This window comes from Rana temporaria, chromosome 12, assembly GCF_905171775.1.
Source record: "Rana temporaria chromosome 12, aRanTem1.1, whole genome shotgun sequence".
Taxonomy (NCBI): Eukaryota; Metazoa; Chordata; class Amphibia; order Anura; family Ranidae; genus Rana; species Rana temporaria.
Genome location: NC_053500.1, coordinates 2,330,656 through 2,354,302, shown reverse-complemented (window position 1 = coordinate 2,354,302; position 23,647 = coordinate 2,330,656). Strand labels below are relative to the sequence as shown.

The 23,647-nt window shown below is 45.2% G+C and overlaps 1 protein-coding gene across 1 annotated transcript in view; it reads left to right on the top strand.

Annotated features, from left to right (window-relative positions):
- Positions 1-23,647, top strand: part of HELZ (helicase with zinc finger) — an 87,462-nt gene that overhangs the window by 48,929 nt on the left and 14,886 nt on the right. Inside the window, exons 19-29 of the mRNA XM_040331214.1 lie at positions 791-938; positions 1,976-2,159; positions 2,267-2,495; positions 4,184-4,388; positions 5,801-5,849; positions 7,294-7,478; positions 8,521-8,725; positions 9,715-9,791; positions 12,092-12,668; positions 12,969-13,188; positions 14,660-15,170. Of these exons, the coding sequence (XP_040187148.1) occupies positions 791-938; positions 1,976-2,159; positions 2,267-2,495; positions 4,184-4,388; positions 5,801-5,849; positions 7,294-7,478; positions 8,521-8,725; positions 9,715-9,791; positions 12,092-12,668; positions 12,969-13,188; positions 14,660-15,170 (2,590 nt within the window). The remainder of the gene's footprint in view (positions 1-790; positions 939-1,975; positions 2,160-2,266; positions 2,496-4,183; positions 4,389-5,800; positions 5,850-7,293; positions 7,479-8,520; positions 8,726-9,714; positions 9,792-12,091; positions 12,669-12,968; positions 13,189-14,659; positions 15,171-23,647) is intronic.

Here is a 23,647-nt window from a genome sequence, read left to right as displayed (position 1 = left end):
TGCTCATATAAATGAAAGAAGCATCATTCTCATACACATGAATGGTGAGAGCGAGGGTAACAAGGGTGCTGGCAATGCACAAGGCAACAAATGGAAAAAGAAAATATGGACAGCCGCACTCCAAAAAACCTTATTTAAAAAAAAGGAAAAATGCACTGCAAGTCACAGCACACTACACGGGAGACATTTTCCTTTTTTAAATAAAGACAACCATCAAGGTTTTTTGGAGTGCGGCTGTCCATATTTTCTTTTTCCATTTGTTGCGCTCCCGAGCCTGCTTACTACATTTGATTGACAGCAGCAAGAGCCAATGGTTCCTGTTGCTTCTTGAATGTGGGAAGAGAAATTGAGGGGAGAATAGACTGGGCCCCCGACCGCTCTGTGACTGGGCCCCGAGCCCCCGTGGTCCTGTGACCTTGTTAATACACAGATTGCTACCTTAGAAAAGATGTAGACCAGGACACTGTAACCCCAATTATTTTCATATAACCTTTCAGCCTCGTGCACATTGGTGGAAGTTTTTAACGCTGCTGCTCTGGGCATCTGATCCCCATCTGACCCCCCCCCCCCCCCCCCCCCCGAGTCTTTTCAATAAAGAATACTATTTTTTGGACATTATCCTGAGTGCCCAACATTTCCTTATGTCCGAGGTGTCTGCACCTTTAATGTTACTTTGGGACGTGGTGCTGTTATATATAAACCTTTAGCCATTAAGTACCGTTTTTCTTTTTTTAAATTGTTCCGATCAGAATTCCTTGTAAGGTGAATTTTCTCTTTTTCTCTCTATCAGTTACACATCTGATCTTTTCTACGATGGAAAGTTGATGGCCAGCGGCAAGCAGCCCGCCCACAAGGACTTCTATCCACTCACCTTCTTCACTGCCCGAGGAGAGGACGTCCAGGAGAAGAACAGCACGGCTTTCTACAACAATGCTGAGGTATGACCCCCCCCCCCCCCCCCCGTTGTCTTTTTTTTTGGCTTGTTTTTTTATCTGTCCCCCACATCTGCCAGCTAGGGTGAAGGTATGTGGGGGTGGCAAGAGCCAACCCAAACATTGGCTGCATCATTTAGTGTCAGCCAGGACACCAAAATTCTGATTGTGAATGAACTTCAAACCATTACTATTGTGAGGGGTAAGAGCACAATACCCGACTCATACAGTAGTACAAAACTATGTAATGTGAGGACCTACCCAGACTATCAAATCATTTGTATCCAGTTGGGCAGGTCCTTGCATTAATACAGCCAATTCATTCACTAAAAAGCGGTGACATCACTGAGAACGCAGCCTATCCATTCACTAAAAAGCGGTGACATCACTGAGAATGCAGCCTATTCATTCACTAAAAAGCGGTGACATCACTGAGAATGCAGCCTATTCATTCACTAGAGAGCGGTGACATCACTGAGAATGCAGCCTATCCATTCACTAGAGAGAGGTGACATCACAAAGAATGCAGCCTATCCAATCACTAGCCTCTTAAGGACCCCTTCACGCCGATAGACGTCGGCAGAATGGCACGGCTGGGCACAATCACGTACCTGTACGTGTCTCTTTAAGCCCTGCCATGGGGTCGCGAGCGTGCTGCCGGCAGCGCGCTCGCGACCCGGTCCGACGCTCCGCACCCGCGGACCCTATCTCCAACGGTGTCCCGCGATCGGTCACCGGAGCTGAAGAACGGGAAGAGGTGTGTGTGTGTGTGTGTGTGTGTGTGTGTGTGTGTATATAAACGCACCTTCCCTGTTCTTCGTTGGGGCAATGTCATTGATAGTCTGTTCCCTGATATGATGGCCATTTTTTTCACTTGCAGTAGCTTGTGCATTTCCCACCCTAGGCTTATACTCGAGTCCAATACGTTTTCCCAGTTTTTTGTGATAAAATTAGGTGCCTCTGCTTATATCGGGGTCAGCTTATACTCGAGAGTATATACGGTATCTATCTTTTATGTGGTGAACCTCTCTCTCCTCCCCAAGGTGTTTGAGGTGGTTGAACGCGTGGAGGAGTTGAGGCGGAAGTGGCCGGTGGCGTGGGGGAAGCTGGACGACGGCAGCATTGGCGTGGTAACACCGTACGCCGATCAGGTGTTCAGGATCCGAGCTGAACTGCGCAAAAAACGCTTGTCAGAAGTCAGCGTGGAGAGAGTCCTGAATGTCCAGGGTAAGCGTCATCTCCATCTTTCTTCCATTCTGCCCACATCGCACGTTCTTGTTCTAGAAGGACCAGGGAATGGAAGGTGATGATGGTTTTTGTGTTCCTGTTTCCAGGGAAGCAGTTCCGAGTCTTATTCCTGAGCACGGTGAGGACTCGGCACACCTGTAAACACAAGCAGACCCCCATCAAACGCAAAGAGCAGCTGCTGGAGGATTCCACCGAAGACCTAGACTACGGCTTCCTGTCCAACTACAAACTCCTCAACACCGCCATCACTCGGGCGCAGTCCCTGGTGGCGGTAGTAGGAGACCCCATTGCATTGTGCTCCATCGGAAGATGCAGGTAGGTTGTTGTATATATCTCTCTTCCATTTGTGGGAAGATGATTGTAACCTGCTTGTGAATGAAGGGTGACATTGCGCATGTCAGAAAAATGTTTGGGGCCCCTATTGAGCCATCTACAACCATCAGGTTATAACCGTTGTCACTTTATTTTAAGCTAAACAGTAGGCTTTAGTTAGTTCATGGGTCATTATATACAAGTATTTTAAAGGTATGGATACTTAAAGCTAAATTCCAGGTAACGTTGCAAAAAGTGAAGGCACACTATGAGTTAAGTCCAATCGGGTGCATGTCACCTCTTAGGATTTATCTCTGTTACAGGTTTATTGCACTTCTGGAGGACACACTACACCTGTAAGAATGAGTTTTACATATTACAAAGCCTTCTGTGAATGGGCAAAGGGAGGGGTGGGCATAGCTGCTGTGTGTGCTTCTGCACACACAGCAGCTATGCCCCAACCCCTTTCCTCTGCTGCCCATTCACAGAAGCCCTTGTATTTTGTGAATATGTTTACAGATTACAAAGGTTTCTGTGAATGGGCAGAAATGAGCAACAATCGTCTTTCCTCCATTAACCAGTACAATGTATTGGCTCATAATCTGACCATGTATGAGCTTTATTAGCCTCACGTTTCCACATTTCATACTGCAGCCCCACTCGCCAGCTTGCATTTTGCGAGTAAATTTTGAGGGCTGGCGAGTGTTGGCTGCCTGGGAGCAGGGGGAGCGAGCAAGGAGAGTATCCGGAGCCGCTTGGTTGTTCAAAGCGCGGGGAACATAACGGCTTTCAATTCAATAGCTGTTTTCCCCGCCGCGAGCCGTCCTATACAGCCCCTCCCCCTTGTCCAGTGACTTTGATTGACAGATCACCCATCCCAGGATTGGACGGGTGATCTGTCTATCAAAGTTTCCCGGACAAGGGGGGAGGGGCTGTATATGTCGGCTATTGAATTGAAAGCTGTTATGTTGCCCACGCTTTGAACAACCAGGCGGCGGCCCCAGCTCCTCTTACCCAGCACATCTAGGCTGCAATGTGGGGGGGGACTCTGGCTGCAATGTGAGGGGACACAGGCTGCATTGGTAGACATGGGCAGGCTGCATTTTTGGGCACGGATAAAGTTGTTGTTAATATTTTTATAACTTAATTCTGCATAAAACATTTAAGTGTCATTTCATGAGATTTATGAGGGCATGTCTAGGGGCAGGATTAGGGGGCGGGATATGGTAGGGGTTGGGCAGGGCAACTGGTGGCGAGTACGCCTTGAGGCCTGGCTAGTAGCTAAAAACTTGAAATTTTGAGCCCTACATACTGTATGCAACAGTCTAGGTCAGGAATTCTCAAACCTCGGCCCTCCTCCAGCTGTTGTAGAACTACACAATCCATGAGGCATTGTAAAACTCTGACATTCACAGACATGACTAGGCATGATGGGAATTGTAGTTCCTGAACTGGAGGGCCGTAGTCTGAAGACCCCTGATCTAGGTTTACGTTACTTGCATTCCTTTTCCTTATAAAGCAGTCTCTCTCCAGGCACGTCTCTCCACCCTTGTTTAGGTGCCGTCCTCTTGCTCAGACCGGACGCTGTGTGTTGATTGGACGGCACGCCACCAATGCTGACTCTGCATGTGAAGCGGAGCGGATTTCTGTGCGTTTTCTTCATCGTTCTGACCCCTCTTGTCTCTCCGCAGGAAGTTCTGGGAACAATTCATCACCATTTGCCACGAGAACAGAAGTTTGCACGGGATCACATTTGAACAGATCAAAGCCCAGCTTGAAGCCTTAGAGTTGAAGAAGACCTATGTGCTGAACCCGCTGGCCCCGGAATTCATCCCGCGGGCGCTCAGACAGCAGCATTCGGGCAACGCCGGCAAACATCAGCAGTCCCCTCCTAAGGTAACTGGTGTACATCAAACGCTTGCTCTTTACTGCAGCCCCCCCCCCCCCCCCCCCCCCCCCGTTGGCTAATATGAGGCCGAACGTTCTTTTTGTTTTGTGTCTCCGGAATGCAGAGGTATTGGACTCTGATCGACGCTTTTATATCCTGCAGATGGGTTTCACTTTACTTCACGCCCATAGGAAGACCAAGAGGAGTTCCCTTACTTCCAGTCTTAAATACACAACAGGAAGTGAAGAGGATCTCTCACACTGGAGGAGATTTACTAAGACCGGTGCACATAGAATCTGCTACAGCTGTTCATTGTAACCAATCGGCTTTCAGGTTGTGTTTTGAACAAGCTGAAGTTAGAAGCTGGTTACTATGAACAGCTGCACCAGATTCTGAGTGCTCCAGCCTTAGTAAGGCCCCTTTCACACTGGGGCGGGAGGTGCGCTGACGGTATAGCTGCACTATTTATTTATTTTTTACTAAAAATAGCGCCGCTATACCGTCGAATTGTGGTGGTATTCTGCCACTAGCGGTGTGTTTTTAACCCCTGCTAGCGGCCCAAAAAATGGTCAACACCTCCCGCAATGCGCCTCTGCAGAAACCGCTGTTTCTCATTGCTTTCAATGTGGAGGAGCGGTAAACACCCTGCTCCAAAGATGCTGCTAGCAGGACTTTTGGAGCGCTCCTGCTAGCGCACAGCCTCAGTGTGAAAGCCCTCAGGTCTTACACATTGAGACCGCAGGGCAGGAGTTTTCAGGCACTATTTTGGCGCTATGTTTAGCGCTACAAGCCTGAAAAACTCCTCAGTGTGACAGGGGCCTAAATCTTGCCTTCGCTCCTTTCATGGTAGTCTTTGGATTGTATTCCCTTCTGGTTCTTTTTTTACTCAGGGGCGATCAAAGGGTTAAGTGTGTCCCTAGGCCAACAATGATGTCAAACCTCGGCACTCCAGATGTTTTGGAACTACATTTCTTATGATGCTCATGACACTCTGCAGTGTAGTTAAGCATCGTGGGAAATGTAGTTCTAAAACATCTGGAGTGCGGAGGTTCCCCATCATTGCCTTAAGGCAAGGATTTTCAAACTACGGCCAGAGGTAGGACGGAGGATTAGGACTGCGCTCTGCGCATTGGTTATTTAAGTATAATGTATTTGTCAAAAAATAAAGGTTTACGATCGCTTCAATGGGCAAGGTTGGCAGGTGGGTGGACTATCTGTCCACCTCTGGCCAAAAATGTTGCAGCCTTTAGGCAAAGTATTCACGGCATCTGTACAGCCCTGTTGGGTGGCTGGGGGGGCGGGGGGTAAAACCACTGCTCATCCGCACGTCTGAGAGTACTAAGAGACCCAGTGTAGTTTACCTGTGACGTGGACACTGGATAAGATCGACATCTTAAAAATCGCTTCCTTGTGTTTCCAGGGCAAAGGTCATCACAATCAGAATGAGCACTTTCAAGGCGAAGCGATGGGTAAGCCGTTTTCCTTTCTTCTGATTTTCACCACACATGGAATTCCCTCTCCATACATGGGAGATAGCGCATGTTTGGTTACTTTAGATGATATTTTGTAGACTCCTGGAAATTGAGCATTACATCCAGAAACACATCAGAGGTAGATAAATATAAAGACCATTGATGGGTGAAATGGATATTTAGACTTCTCATTTTTTTCCCGACGTGCACCAGAAACTTTCCAACGGTGCAGCCGGCTGGTCACAAAGGACAGATAACGTCTGATTGCTTCAATGGCTTTGGAGGATTGGAGCAACGTGATGACATCACTTCCAGTCCAGGGTGGATGTAAGCAATGGAACCCAAAGTCGCTTGACAAGTCACACCCAACGATTCCCGATGGGTACCATTCATATCTGTGAGACTTCTGTGCGATCCTGCGCTGCTTTGGTCTGACTTTCATGCAACTTTAGGGCCATAGACTTCAATGTAAACTCTCAAAAGTTGTAATGAAAGTCACACCTGCATGATATAAATGCGACTTGTATGTGACTTTGTAAAGCCCAATTAATCACATGTCCCAGCCCTTCCCTTCTGCAGAGAAGCCCCTCCCGAGCTAATTGTCCATCTCTGTTCCTGGTGTCCCTTCTGCAACAGAAATAAGCCCCAACCCTAGCCATGTTCCTGTTGGCTGGCCGTAGCCCTGTTGGCTGGCCGTAGCCCTGTTGGCAGGCCGTAGCGCCGTCCCTGTCTTTAGGCCGTAGCGCCGTCCCTAGGCCATGGCCATAACACTAGCCATAATCACTGCAGCAGGGAAAGGAATTGTCACACCCTGTATGTTATCATTGGTCAAAGTCGCAACAAAGTCACACTCATCCAAAGTCGCATCAAGTTGCACTGTAATGTCACAATGGAAATTGCACAATTTTGAAGTCGCGCAAGTGTCATTGTAGTTTTAGTGTTTTGTCAGCACTCCGCTTTTTATCCAGTAGCAGAGAGAGCTCCGAGTATTTATCAGCTCACCTATATAAAGGCATGTGAGCAGCTGAGAATAATGAGGTCTGGCTACCAGGTAAGATGTGGCCCTAGGAATTGAGGCTTTATCCCACCCAAAGCTCTGCAAAGCCTCTGAGCTCCAGGACCCAGATCAGAACTTATAAAGATTCTGAGAAGACAAGTTGGTTTTCTCCACATAGGCTCGGGTGACATCCTGGCACTTTTGTGTAGTGAAGTCCCTAGACATGAGAATATCACGATGGCTGGAAGCTGCAGTGATGTGGATTCTGCAGTATTTCTATCTTATTATTATACGAGCGCTTCATTTATTATCTTATCTTTCTTTATAAGAGTTTTATATAGCAAGAAAGTGCTCCATAATGATTAGTGTGATGATACGTTGTGCACTGGTGAGAAGACATCTGGTGTTCTAAGTTTTTTTTTTTTTCTCCTTTTTCTGTTGTAGTTCAACCCAACCCATCTGTGCTGATTGGCAACCCTATCCGAGCGTACACCCCTCCGATGGGTCCACACACCAACATGGGGAAATCTCCGAGCCCCGTGCAGAGAATAGATCCTCACACCGGGACCAGCATCCTCTACGTCCCGGCTGTCTACGGGGGGAATATGGTGATGTCCGTTCCTTTACCTGTAAGTACCTGCCCCTCTAATTGGTGCCTTACACAGTCCTGTCCAATCAACTCAGAGGTTAGAATATTGATTTCAGACAACGTATTTGTTTCTTACAAAGAGGGGATAAGTAGGATTTGTCTGTACGCAATTGATTCCCTTTGCCTTTTGAAGAGTTGGGCCCTTCAGAGTTGGGCCCTTCAGAGTTGCTGCAGGGGGTAAAGGGCACCCATTTCCCCAACAAAAGAAGCCTAAAGGAAAAGGCTGCAAAGTCTTCGTCTCTCTTTTTTTTATTTGCCACTCCCTCAACCTCATGGAAATCCTCGAACCTTCCGAGAGGTTGGCTTCTACTGAGTCTTTAGAGGTGGGCCCTTTAGAGGTGGGCCCTTTAGAGGTGGGCCCTTTAGAGGTGGGCCCTTTAGAGGTGGGCCCTTTAGAGGTGGGCCCTTTAGAGGTGGGCCCTTTAGAGGTGGGCCCTTTAGAGGTGGGCCCTTTAGAGGTGGGCCCTTTAGAGGTGGGCCCTTTAGAATTAAGCTCCCAAGACCTCACAAATTGATGACGAAATGCGTAGGAAAGGACTTCCAGGTGACTTACCTCGGAGTGAACGGCGGCCATAAGCCTCTCCTTTTTTATGACACATGTTCGTTTAGTACTGTAAGTATTTATTTTTAGGATTTTAGGCAGCGCTGTTCCACAGTTTTTTGTTGTAAGTTTCATAGTTCATTCCAAGGGGTTCACAAATTTTTTCCTCTGCCACTGTATGTGGGGTGTTTACTTTACAAAATAAAAATTCTCATATTTTTCTCACACGACCAAATTTATATGTCTGGGTGCCCCATCCCTAGTGCAACATGGGCTCCTAAAAGTTCCATCTGAACCGCATCTAAATTCCAGTTGAGCGGCTGGATTGGAGATTTGCACTGGACATGTGTGCTGGGGAATATTTCGGACCCACCTTGTACTTGGCTTTGTATTGATATATTATTGATCAGTGGCATTTTATCTGAATGGTATTGCTGGTCTGATTTTTCTCCTCTTGTAACCAACAACCTTCCAATTCCAGGTCCCATGGCCGCCCAACTACCAGGGCCGCTTCTCGGTGGACCCGCGGCTGATGACCCACCCAGCTATGGCATACAACATGAACCTGCTTCAAGGCCATGGCCGGGGTTCCCCCATTCCCTTCGGTCTCGGCCATCACTCGCCCGTCAATGTCGGACAGCAGATGCCGCACACAGACAAAGATCAGCATGAGCTCAACCGCAATGGTATGTATTGTCCCTTCTATTACCCCGGGAGCAAAGAACCCATCATTCTGTTCACTACTGTCTACTCTATAGATGAGGCCTCCAAACTGTGGCCCTTTGCTTGTCTTTAACCAGCAATTGAGGATCTTTTCCTGCCACTGATACCAGAAACTGTTCCCCTGCCACTGACACCAATGATGGGACACTATTCCTCCCCTGGGACACTATTCCTCCCACTGACACCAATGATGGGACACTATTCCTCCCACTGACACCAATGATGGGACACTATTCCTCCCACTGACACCAAGGATGGGACACTATTCCTCCCACTGACACCAAGGATGGGACACTATTCCTCCCACTGACACCAAGGATGGGACACTATTCCTCCCACTGACACCAAGGATGGGACACTATTCCTCCCACTGACACCAAGGATGGGACACTATTCCTCCCACTGACACCAAGGATGGGACACTATTCCTCCCACTGACACCAAGGATGGGACACTATTCCTCCCACTGACACCAAGGATGGGACACTATTCCTCCCACTGACACCAAGGATGGGACACTATTCCTCCCACTGACACCAAGGATGGGACACTATTCCTCCCACTGACACCAAGGATGGGACACTATTCCTCCCACTGACACCAAGGATGGGACACTATTCCTCCCACTGACACCAATGAAGGGACACTATTCCTCCCACTGACACCAAGGATGGGACACTATTCCTCCCACTGACACCAATGAGGCACTATTCCTAATCACCCAAAGGGGAGTATTTTTTTTTCAGCAAAAGTGGAGTTAGTCTAGGGGGCACTGCTCTGCTGTTTGAGGAATCTACACAGTGCCAGTTGTACCCGTAAGACAAAAACCCTCCTCTGTAGTGTGTGGCGGGGTAAGGGGGTTTTTGCCACCTTTTGTCTGTTCAGCGGAAGATGACTTTTTATATTGAATTGCTGAGCTTTTCTACTAATTACCTTCTCCGTGTTTCTTCAGGTAAAAATGAGAACAGCCCGTCGTCTGAAATGAATAAGCTGCGAACTCCGGAGAAGAAGCCTTTGGAATGTAAAGGGGTAACGGAACATTTCTCTATTTACTGTTAAAGCCGGAGTAAAAAATAATGGGTATGCCGTCCCTTCAGAGCGCATGTGCCGGTGATGTCATTGGCTGAGTCCCGTGTGCCTATTATAGGCTTAGCTGTAGGTACAAGGTAAAAAGTGAAGGTCGGGAAGGGCATGCCAGAAAACGACATGGCCGCCTCTGATTGGACCATTTTTTTGGGGGTACAAATTTGGATGGGAACCTCTTGTGGGACTTTGAAAGGCCGAGAGTCAAATTTAAATCATTAATTGTATCAAATAATTGTTTATTAGAGTAAAGTTAAAATTATTTCATGATAAATGAAAATATAAATAAAAACACAAAGGAATAAAGAATGGTTACAGCAGTAATGCGAAACCGAACCACTTGAATTTGTCCTGATGTATGGAACAGGACAAAAGTTCCCAACGCGTTTCAAGGTGAAAGACCTCTTCATCAGGGACTGGTGGTTATTTTTTTTTGGGGGGGGGGGGGGGGGGGGGGGTTATGACCCTGAAAGGGGCCAGACGCATGAGCAGGGGATGGCTGTGGATCTTCTCATGCTATACATGAATCCTATGTATTGCATGTAGGGGGGTGGCGTGGAGAGAGGGGGCGGAGCCCGGGTGCCCCTAATGGATGCCACTGATTGGGTAACTGTTGGCACATGAAAGCTTGTGCTGTCAGTCGCATCCAATCAGCTTCTCCATTTTTTGATCCGTACAGGAAGACTAAAGGGAGAAGCCGATTGGTGTCCTTTGCTAGTTCAGTCATGTGATGTGTCTGTATGAGAGTTATCGGCACCCAGAGCTGTAAAAATAATGTATTTCTTTATTCGATACAAATTAAAACCATCAACTTCAATATAAAAAAAATGTCAATCAATGCATCGCATCTGGATTCTATCATAAGGGTTGTCGTCAATGGTATTAAACCTCAACACGTTTCAACTCGTGAAGTCTTCATCAGGAGGTAAACAATAAATAACCAACGATGCATGAAAATAATAAGTGCGTGTCCACAGAAGCTCCCGGTGGATTTTGAGAAGATGCAAGAGATGCTTTGATCACTTTTGTTGCACTTGGATATTTTGTGCTGGACTTTTCCAGATCTTTCCACATACACCAGATGTTTAAAGAGGAGGTCCAGTAAATACTGTAGCTGCTGACTTTTAATATTGGGACACTTGCCTGTCCTGGGAATCCCAGCGATGTCGGCACCCCAGCCGATGTTGCCATTGGCTCTCGGGTGTTGCCATAGCCTGCAAGGGACAACGGCGGGGAAGCATTGCGGCTTCACAGTCGGTTCCATACTGTGCATGCGCAAAGTGCGCTACGCTTTGTGAATGGCCCAGCGCCGGTGGTAGGAGGTCGCCGCAGCCATGTCTTTCAGACGTAGGGAAGGCTACCTGTCCCCTCCCCCCAGAAAGGTGCCTTTTGTGGCACCAAAGGGGGGGGCAGATTAGCGGAGCTTCCACTTTTGGGTGGAACTCCGCTTTAATATCTTTTCTGTGTGTTGTGGCTGGGTTTAGTATCTCTTGCATTACACCAAAATCCACCTGGAGCTTCTGTGGACACGCACACATTCTTTTCATGCAACATTGGTGTTCATTTGTTGTTTACCTCCTGATGAAGAGTTGAAACGTGTTGAGGTTCAGTATTATTGAAGACAACCCTGTATGATGGAATCCAGATAGGATGTGTATCTTTTGATTGCATTTATTTTTTATATTGAAGTTTATGGCTTTAATCCTGTATTGAATAAATATATTTTTTACTATTATTTTTTTTTTTTTTTTTTTTATAATGCTCTGGGTGTCTATACAAAGTCATTCCATGCTCTTGTACTCAATGTTGCACTAGGGATGGGGCACCCAGACGACATAATTTGGTCAGGTGAGAACAATAAGCGTATTTTTATTTTGTGTAGTAAACACCCCATATAAGTATAATAAACACCACATACTGTGGCAGGAATAAATATGTGAACCCCTTAGAATTAACTATATGAAACTTCCAACAAAACAGTGCTGCCTTAAATCCTAAAAATAAATACTTGCCGCGTTAAGGGAAATGTTTCATAAAGGAGGGGCTGATGGTTGTCGTTCACTCCAAGTCAGAGATATGACGTCACCTGGTAGACCTTCCCTACGCGTTGCGTCATCAATTTGTGACGTCTGATGGGCCCAAGTCTGATGGGCGAATTTTTTTTTAAATGATGGGGATCTCATTGTTGCACATCGGAGTAGATTCTGTCCGGATAGCATTTCATTTTTGTTTTATTTGTCTTTTAGGGTGACTTGGACCCAAACGCACAATCCAGGAGCCCCGAGTCTCGAGCCAATCTTGGTTTCCCCAATCCTAAATTTCATCGTAAAGATAACCCCAACCAGAGGCCAGTCAACATCCACCTGACACCTCCTCACCCGCAGTACCCCATGCCCAATCGCCCCTTCCAGCATATGTCTGCGATGCCAAGGCAGCAGTTCCCTCTACAGCAGCAGCAGCAGAACCTCCTCCCGCAGCAGCAGAACCACCTATCTGAGCTACAGAACCAAATCCCTCCCCCTCCTTCCCCACAGGCCCCCGTCCTCCCCCAACACAACCATTTAATCCAGCAGCCTCCACAGCAGAACCCTCAGCTCTCCCCAGCCTTCCAACCCGGCCAGTCTTTCTTCAACACAGCCATGCCGCACCGGCCACCTTCGCCCACTATGGATGGTATGGTCCCTGAACAGCCGCCTCCTTCCATGCTGCAGGACGTCAATAACCCTCTTCGTTCCATGACCCAAAACAACCCCATGATGTCCTCCCACATCAACAGCTACATGGAGGAAGCACATCCACCTATGGCAGCTGGTGAAGCATTAGGTGAGCGCCATACGGTTTTGTGGTGTGATGTTGTAGCCGAGTCAACAAGGAAATAACACATGTATAGGCTTATAGGTCAGTGGTGGTGAACCTCGGCACCCCAGATGTTTGGGAACTACATTTCCCATGATGCTCATGCACTCTGCAGTGTAGTGGAGCATCATGGGATATGTAGTTCCAAAAAATTCTTGGTTGCCAAGGTTCACCATCACTGACCTAGGTTCTCGTTTTACCATTTTGTCATTCCACCATACAAACAAGACGTGGTTCTAATTCCCTCCCCCATGTGCGTTTTCCTAGATCGTATACACAGCAATGTGGCCCTGGAGACCCTGAGGCAGCAACAGTCGCGGATCCAGCAGTGGAATGAACACAATGCCTTTCTGAGCCAAGCCAACCTGCCATTCCCTCACCACCCCCACCACATGCAGGCCATGGGCCTGGCCCATCAGCAGCTGGTCCGACCCAACTGGAAGATACCCGGCGGGGGAGAAGAGGAGGCAGAGATCACCTACTCCAGGTAAAAATAAAAAAAGGGCCACGTCTACCGCCAAATTATCCTAGGATAACCCAGCAAGGGGCCCCATTCAATCTACAGAGGGCCACACTTGGTAATACCAATTATAAATAATATTTAGAACTTATTTTTGTTCACGGATTACATTTTTGCATCATGTGAGAGTTGAAGTTGCCAAACTGTAAAATGAGAAAAATAATTTTCACCATAATGATTTAACCGTTTCCCGCCTGGCCTATGGGCGAATGAAGCCGCCGGGGGCCGGCCTTTAGTTGACCCGGTGGACGTCATTTGACGTCCTCATGGATCGGGTCGCACAGTGGCGTGATCTGTCACCGGTTGCATCCAGCGGACACAGCGGATGGCTGCTCGCTGTACCGGCCCACTGCCGGTGCCATGTAACCACAAAGTGACCCCAATCCGCTTCTTCTGGGGTCTTTCAGCGACGCTCCTGGCTCTTCTTTTTTGAGTGCCCCGTTGGAGAGCCACTGTCCATCGGGGGCACTCGTGCGGGCGCGCTCCCATGTCCTGCATCCATTGACACAGACGGAAGGACGCGGCTCCCACGTCATTGGATTTGATTGACCACAGTGGGAGCCAATGGCTGCACTGCTTTCGATCCAATTAGGACCCAAGACACCAGCTGGAACTGGTGTGCTCGTCCCCGTCTCTGGTTAAGACTGGGTTCAAATAAGTAAAAGGGGGTTTTGGGGGGCAGCTGCAACACAGGAGATGACATTAAGGTGAAAATCCATGAGGGTTTACAACCCCTTTAACCTAGTAATGCTGGTGGTCAGCGACTTATAGCGAGATTGTGGTGGAAAATCGGACACAAACCGACACTTTGTGGGAACTAGTGACACTAATGCAGTGATCGGTGCTAAAAAAAAAAAATATGCACTGTACTAATGACACTGGCTGGGAAGGGGTTAACATCATGGGCCAATCGAAGGGGTTAAATGTGTGCCCAGCCAGTGTTTATGTACTGTGTGTGCCGCTTTTACTGAGGGAAGACATGGCTTCTAGTCCCTGCTTTGCAGGAGTACAAAATCCATCCCTTCCCCTCGTCAGAACTGCGATCTGCCTTGTTGACATAGGCAGATTACCATTCTGTGTGGGTTACCAATGATCGGTGGGTGACGGAGGACATCCAGTGTCTGGCACCCACAGATCGGCTTCTGCTGTATATAATCACAGCAGAAGCGGCACGCCCCCTGCAGGCGAAAGTGAAGAGTTAAGTATATGTACATAAAGCTGGCCAGGTGGTTAAAGAATACAGCAAATTACTGCCAGGCCAGGAACCCATGTTTTCCGTACTTTGAGCTATTGGGTAGAAAAGGTTGCGGGTCTCCTGTGCCCATCAATTACAGCAGTTTTGTCCATCCCTCATACTGGGTACAGGAGAAGGAATATTTGTAATAAGTTGGCTGTGTGGAGTGTCCTAACCACCCCATTACCTTTTGCTGTTTCTCAGGTTTCAGGAGTTTCTGCGGGAGTTGTCACAGCAGGACCAAGGCGATGGCAGAGACCTTCCGGAGATGCCCCCTCCACAGTCTAGACTGTTACAGTACAGACAGGTCCAGCCACGGAGCCCACCATCACTCGCCTCCCCTTCCTCCAACCACAGCGGTCATTTCCCCACCTTCACCGACAACACCCGAGACATGGACATGACCAACAACCCCGCCTTCCCCCAACACATGGCCAACGTCTACAACAGCCCCTACACCCTTCCTTCCGATCACATGACCCCCCCACCGCCTATGAAATACCTGCAGCACGACGGCTCCTGGGCCTACGCCAACCTACAGCAGAACCCCCTCATGGGACAGGGTTTTCATTACGGCCTTCCCACCTTACAGCATAGACCACCACAGAACCCCTTCATCCATGTTCCCAACCATCAGCCGCCAGCTGGACCAGAAGCATTTCAGCCCCCTGCCCCCCGCGCAGTGTCCAACGCGTCGCTCCACAATCTAGAAGAGGTAACTGGGTCTTTCTTTTACAGTTTTTGTTTTTTGGTGACAGTGATTTCAGTTTTCTAGGTTATTGTTTCTGCTATTACAAACTGATAGCTTGGAAAGTAGGTGGAGCGACCCTAAAGTATTCGGCACCTCATCCCTATTAAATTGGTAATAGCAACAACACAGTGATTGGGGTTATGACGGTGCCCAAAACAAAGAAAAACATGTAAATATTATAAAATAGAAATTTTATTACATATCCCCCTGAAGAAGCCATTGTTGGCGAAACATGTAGGGATACAACATCTAGTATTGACCACTTCATGTACACGGATACTATTGGCCAGAAAAATAATTTTGTAATATGCTCTGCTAATAATTTTTATTAAACCCTATATGTGATTTTTTTTTTATGTAATAAAATTTCTATTTTATAATATTTATGCAAATTATATAAAACATCAACACATAATGGGGTTCATTAAAATTATTAGCGGAGCATATTAGAAATTATTTTGCTGGTCAGTAGTATCCGTTTACATGAAGTGGTCAATACTAGATGTCGGATCCCTACATGTTTCGCCAACAATGGCTTCTTCAGGTTATGTGGTCCGTATAAATTCCCTGAAGAAGCTATTGTTGGCGAAACATGTAGGAACACAACATCTAGTATTGACAATTTCATGTATACGGATACTATTGACCAGCAAAATAATTTGTAATATGTTCTGCTAATAGTTTCAACGAACCTTATATGCGTTGATGTTTTATGTAATTGCGTAAATATTATATAATATTTTATTGCATATAGGGTTCATTCAAATTATTAGCAGAGCATATTACAAATGATTTTTCTGATCAATAGTATCTGTAAACACATGAAGTGTTCAATACTAGACAGGGCCGGCCTTTGGGGTGTGCGAACTGTGCGGCCGCACAGGGCGCCATGGGCAACAGGGGCGCCGTGCGACCATCACAGCTCACAGAATGTGAGTGGTAGCAGGGCCGGGCCGGCGCTACCACTAGGCGGACTAGGATGCACTGCCACTTAGGGGCGCCGCTGACTCTTGCCTCACCTCTTCCTCCTCATTGTCGTTCCCCAGGCTCCTGGCAGAGGATAGAGGGGCCCCAAACAGCCTCTTTGTGTATGTTTAGGTGACCAGGGGGTAAGGGGTGAAGATGGGTGGGGTGCCACAGGATTAGCTCGCACAGGGCGCCTGAACACCTAAGGCCGTCCCTGATACTAGATATCGTATCTCTACATGTTTCGCCAGCAATGGCTTCTTCAGGGGGTATGGTGGTCTGTATATATCCCCCTGAAGAAACATGTAGAGCTACGACATCTAGTATTGACCACTTCATGTGTTTACGGATACTATTGACCAGCAAAATAATTTGGAAATAGGCTCTGCTAATAATTTTTATGATACGTATATGTGTTTTTTTATATAATTTTTTTGTTTTATGTAATAAAATTTCTATTTTATAATTACACAATTACATAAAACATCAACTCATATAGGGTTCAATAAAATTATTAGCAGAGCCTATTAAAATGATTTTTCTGGTCAATAGTATCTGTTTTAGATGAAGTGGTCAATACTATATCTTGTATCCCTACATGTTTCGCCAACAATTGCTTCTTATGGGGATTTATACGGACCACCATATCCCCTGAAGAGGCCATTGTTGGTGAAACATGTAGGGTTACGACATGTTTTATTATTATTACGTATTTTTATTATAATTACGTATTTTTCTTTCCCAATCTACAAACTGGGAACAGGTCTTGTGTAGGATTTTGGAAACTAGAATGTAAAATGAATGTTTATTTGTAAAGGAAACTACAGAGAGCCGTTTTGGGTGGAGCAACCCTTTAATTTGTAGAAGGATTTAGGCCTCGTGTACACATGCGCACTTAAGCATACACCCGTGTGAGGGTTGTGTTTGCCGATATGGAGATGCTCAGGTGTTCCATGCATCCCCGTGCAGGCAGTCCCTTTCATATCGATTGGGACGCAGCTACTGGTCCCAATTTGACAGTCGTGTGGGTGAGCATGCGTGTCCCAGAATGCAAACAGTGTGAATTCGGGGACAGGTGTCAAATTGGGAGCAGCGGCTGTGTGTGTGCTTCCGCTTTTTACAATTGGCATGAATAGGGAGGGGCTTAGCCGTGTTCAGGAAGATGGCGTCTGGGTTTAACAGGCTTGCTAGTTTTGAGGGGGTTCCTCTCCTGCAGAGACTTAGGGTTAGGGCTCTAAGAAAGAGGGGAACACCCTCGAAACCTGTTGGATTCAGAAGCCATCTTCCTGAGACAAGGAATGTGTGCTCGATCGGGCGACAACACACATTCTCCTTGTCTCAGGAAGATGGCATCTGGATTGAACAGGCTCATGCGTTTTGAAGGGAGGGGTCCCCTCTTTTTCAAAGCCATAAGGCATTATGGTTGGTGCTTTGAGAAAGAGGGGAAACCCTTCGAAGCCTGTAAGCCTGTTGAATCCAGAAGCCATCTTCCTGAGACGGGTGTGTGCAGTCGATCTGGCGACATAGTCTTTGGTTGTCTGTGATGAGCCTGTGATAGCTTGTATGCTATGCCTGTGTGAACGAGGCCTTGGGTGTGTGGGGGGGGGCGGGTCTATGATGCTGCATGGAGTGTGTACAGTTTATATCTTTGTTTTGTTATGCAATGTGGGTTCATTTAAATTCAGTTAAAACTTGGTTATGAATATAGAGAATAAGGGGGGTGAAACCCCCCCCCCCCCCCCGGACGGTTTTTATTGCCGTCTATAACCCTGCCCCCCATCTGTATTTGTCACCGGGACTTTACTTGACCTTCAGGCAATTTTCTGGCCATTTTTTGTTTACAAACGTCAGTATTTTTATTGCTAGAAAAATTAGAACCCCCAAAACGGTATACTTATTTTTTTTTTTTTTTTTTTTTTTTAAGCAGAGGCCCTAAAGAATAAAATGGTGGGTTTTTGCAATTTTTATGTCGCATGGTATTTGCGGAGCAGTTTTTAAACACAATTTTTTTTTTTTTTGAGGGGGGAAAAAAAAATCACACTTTTGCATTGTAATGCAAAAAAATAACAATGTATAACCCAGTTTTTTTTTTGTTAAATATAAAAGGGGATGTTGTATCGAATAAATAGATACCCAACATGTCACGCTTTAAAATTGTTCTAGCGCTAGAATTATTTCTCTCGCTCTAATGTACGATACCCCTCATGTGTGATGCGAACGCCGTTTACATGTATGTGCGCGACCTATGTATGCGTTCACGTCTGTGCGCGAGCTTGGATGGGATGGGGCACATTAATTTAAAAAAATAAAAATAAAATCTTTTTTTTTTTTTTTTTTTTTTTTTTTACACTGTCCCTTTTATTTTTATTCTTTTTACAAGGAATATAATCATCCCTTGTAATAGAAATAAGAGGTGACAGGTCCTCTTTATGGAGATCTCATGTAATAGAAATAAGAGATGACAGGTCCTCTTTATGGAGATCTCATGTAATAGAAATAAGGATGACAGGTCCTCTTTATGGAGAGATCTCATGTAATAGAAATAAGAGGTGACAGGTCCTCTTTATGGAGATCTCATGTAATAGAAATAAGAGATGACAGGTCCTCTTTATGGAGATCTCATGTAATAGAAATAAGAGGTGACAGGTCCTCTTTATGGAGAGATCTCATGTAATAGAAATAAGAGGTGACAGGTCCTCTTTATGGAGATCTCATGTAATAGAAATAAGAGATGACAGGTCCTCTTTATGGAGATCTCATGTAATAGGAATAAGAGGTGACAGGTCCTCTTTATGGAGAGATCTCATGTAATAGGAATAAGAGGTGACAGGTCCTCTTTATGGAGAGATCTCATGTAATAGAAATAAGAGATGACAGGTCCTCTTTATGGAGAGATCTCATGTAATAGAAATAAGAGATGACAGGTCCTCTTTATGGAGAGATCTCATGTAATAGAAATAAGAGATGACAGGTCCTCTTTATGGAGAGATCTCATGTAATAGAAATAAGAGATGACAGGTCCTCTTTATGGAGATCTCATGTAATAGAAATAAGAGGTGACAGGTCCTCTTTATGGAGATCTCATGTAATAGAAATAAGAGATGACAGGTCCTCTTTATGGGGATCTCATGTAATAGAAATAAGAGATGACAGGTCCTCTTTATGGAGATCTCATGTAATAGGAATAAGAGGTGACAGGTCCTCTTTATGGAGATCTCATGTAATAGAAATAAGGATGACAGGTCCTCTTTATGGAGATCTCATGTAATAGAAATAAGAGATGACAGGTCCTCTTTATGGAGATCTCATGTAATAGAAATAAGAGATGACAGGTCCTCTTTATGGAGATCTCATGTAATAGAAATAAGAGGTGACAGGTCCTCTTTATGGAGATCTCGTGTAATAGAAATAAGGATGACAGGTCCTCTTTATGGAGAGATCTCATGTAATAGAAATAAGAGGTGACAGGTCCTCTTTATGGAGATCTCATGTAATAGAAATAAGAGATGACAGGTCCTCTTTATGGAGATCTCATGTAATAGAAATAAGAGGTGACAGGTCCTCTTTATGGAGATCTCGTGTAATAGAAATAAGAGATGACAGGTCCTCTTTATGGAGAGATCTCATGTAATAGAAATAAGAGATGACAGGTCCTCTTTATGGGGAGATCTCATGTAATAGAAATAAGAGATGACAGGTCCTCTTTATGGAGATCTCATGTAATAGAAATAAGAGATGACAGGTCCTCTTTATGGAGATCTCATGTAATAGAAATAAGAGATGACAGGTCCTCTTTATGGAGATCTCATGTAATAGAAATAAGAGATGACAGGTCCTCTTTATGGGGATCTCATGTAATAGAAATAAGAGATGACAGGTCCTCTTTATGGAGATCTCATGTAATAGGAATAAGAGGTGACAGGTCCTCTTTATGGGGATCTCATGTAATAGAAATAAGAGATGACAGGTCCTCTTTATGGGGATCTCATGTAATAGAAATAAGAGATGACAGGTCCTCTTTATGGAGATCTCATGTAATAGGAATAAGAGGTGACAGGTCCTCTTTATGGGGATCTCATGTAATAGAAATAAGAGGTGACAGGTCCTCTTTATGGAGATCTCATGTAATAGAAATAAGAGATGACAGGTCCTCTTTATGGAGAGATCTCATGTAATAGAAATAAGAGATGACAGGTCCTCTTTATGGAGATCTCATGTAATAGAAATAAGAGATGACAGGTCCTCTTTATGGAGATCTCATGTAATAGAAATAAGAGATGACCGGTCCTCTTTATGGAGATCTCCTGTAATAGAAATAAGAGATGACAGGTCCTCTTTATGGAGATCTCATGTAATAGAAATAAGAGGTGACAGGTCCTCTTTATGGAGAGATCTCATGTAATAGGAATAAGAGGTGACAGGTCCTCTTTATGGAGATCTCATGTAATGGAAATAAGAGATGACAGGTCCTCTTTATGGAGATCTCATGTAATAGAAATAAGAGATGACAGGTCCTCTTTATGGAGATCTCATGTAATAGAAATAGGAGATGACAGGTCCTCTTTATGGAGATCTCATGTAATAGGAATAAGAGGTGACAGGTCCTCTTTATGGAGATCTCATGTAATAGGAATAAGAGGTGACAGGTCCTCTTTATGGAGAGATCTCATGTAATAGGAATAAGAGGTGACAGGTCCTCTTTATGGAGAGATCTCATGTAATAGGAATAAGAGGTGACAGGTCCTCTTTATGGAGATCTCATGTAATAGAAATAAGAGATGACAGGTCCTCTTTATGGAGATCTCATGTAATAGAAATAAGAGATGACAGGTCCTCTTTATGGGGATCTCATGTAATAGAAATAAGAGATGACAGGTCCTCTTTATGGAGAGATCTCATGTAATAGAAATAAGAGATGACAGGTCCTCTTTATGGAGATCTCATGTAATAGAAATAAGAGATGACAGGTCCTCTTTATGGGGATCTCATGTAATAGAAATAAGAGATGACAGGTCCTCTTTATGGAGATCTCCTGTAATAGAAATAAGAGATGACAGGTCCTCTTTATGGAGATCTCATGTAATAGAAATAAGAGGTGACAGGTCCTCTTTATGGAGAGATCTCAGGTAATAGAAATAAGAGATGACAGGTCCTCTTTATGGAGATCTCATGTAATAGAAATAAGAGATGACAGGTCCTCTTTATGGAGATCTCATGTAATAGAAATAAGAGATGACCGGTCCTCTTTATGGAGATCTCATGTAATAGAAATAAGAGATGACAGGTCCTCTTTATGGGGATCTCATGTAATAGAAATAAGAGATGACAGGTCCTCTTTATGGAGAGATCTCATGTAATAGGAATAAGAGGTGACAGGTCCTCTTTATGGAGAGATCTCATGTAATAGAAATAAGAGATGACAGGTCCTCTTTATGGGGATCTCATGTAATAGAAATAAGAGATGACAGGTCCTCTTTATGGAGAGATCTCATGTAATAGAAATAAGGGGTGACAGGTCCTCTTTATGGAGAGATCTCATGTAATAGGAATAAGAGATGACAGGTCCTCTTTATGGAGAGATCTCATGTAATAGAAATAAGAGATGACAGGTCCTCTTTATGGAGATCTCATGTAATAGAAATAAGAGATGACAGGTCCTCTTTATGGAGATCTCATGTAATAGGAATAAGAGATGACAGGTCCTCTTTATGGAGATCTCATGTAATAGAAATAAGAGATGACAGGTCCTCTTTATGGAGATCTCATGTAATAGAAATAAGAGATGACAGGTCCTCTTTATGGAGATCTCATGTAATAGGAATAAGAGATGACAGGTCCTCTTTATGGAGATCTCATGTAATAGAAATAAGAGATGACAGGTCCTCTTTATGGAGATCTCATGTAATAGGAATAAGAGGTGACAGGTCCTCTTTATGGAGATCTCATGTAATAGGAATAAGAGGTGACAGGTCCTCTTTATGGAGAGATCTCATGTAATAGGAATAAGAGGTGACAGGTCCTCTTTATGGAGAGATCTCATGTAATAGGAATAAGAGGTGACAGGTCCTCTTTATGGAGATCTCATGTAATAGAAATAAGAGATGACAGGTCCTCTTTATGGGGATCATGTAATAGAAATAAGAGATGACAGGTCCTCTTTATGGGGATCTCATGTAATAGAAATAAGAGATGACAGGTCCTCTTTATGGAGATCTCATGTAATAGGAATAAGAGGTGACAGGTCCTCTTTATGGAGATCTCATGTAATAGAAATAAGAGGTGACAGGTCCTCTTTATGGAGATCTCATGTAATAGAAATAAGAGATGACAGGTCCTCTTTATGGAGATCTCATGTAATAGGAATAAGAGGTGACAGGTCCTCTTTATGGAGATCTCATGTAATAGAAATAAGAGATGACAGGTCCTCTTTATGGGGATCTCATGTAATAGAAATAAGAGATGACAGGTCCTCTTTATGGGGATCTCATGTAATAGAAATAAGAGATGACAGGTCCTCTTTATGGAGAGATCTCATGTAATAGAAATAAGAGATGACAGGTCCTCTTTATGGAGATCTCATGTAATAGAAATAAGAGATGACAGGTCCTCTTTATGGAGATCTCCTGTAATAGAAATAAGAGATGACAGGTCCTCTTTATGGAGATCTCATGTAATAGAAATAAGAGATGACAGGTCCTCTTTATGGGGATCTCATGTAATAGAAATAAGAGGTGACAGGTCCTCTTTATGGCAGTTTTACTGTATATAATTTTATTTAAAGTGATTGTAAGGCTTTGTTTTTTATTAAATAACATGTCACACCTCCACTGTGCAGAGCGGCCCCCGATCCTCCTTCTGGGGTCCCCCGGCGGCGCTGGTATCTCCTCCCCGCATTATATAATCCCCTAGGACAGGGATATGCAATTAGCGGACCTCCAGATGTTGCAAAACTACAAATCCCATCATGCCTCTGCCTCTGGGTGTCATGCTTGTGGCTGTCAGAGCCTTGCTATGCCTCATGGGATTTGTAGTTCTGCAACAGCTGGAGGTCCGCTAATCGCTTCTCCTAGGGCAGGGATATGCAATCTCCCGGGTGGGGGGGGGGGTTTCCCGAGTCCAGTATTTGCCGAATGTAGCACTTGGCCCCGCCCTCTGACGCCGGCGTCATTGGATTTGATTAACAGCAGCGGGAACCAATGGCTGTGCTGCTTATCAATCTATCCTATCAAGAGCCGAGAACCCCGGGCAGAGGGAAAGCAGCAATGCGTCTCCAGGACTCGGGTGAGTAAAAAGGGGGGGTGGGGGGGGGGGGGGGGGGGGTCATTAACACTTTTTTATTTTTTTTCACCTTGATGCATTAAGGTGAAAAAAAAACAGGAGGGTTTTCAAGCCCTTAACCGGAAGTGATGTCATGACGTCGCTCCAGTCCTCCAAGGCCATAGAGGTTGTCAAAGACTATCTAGTCTTATATCGCC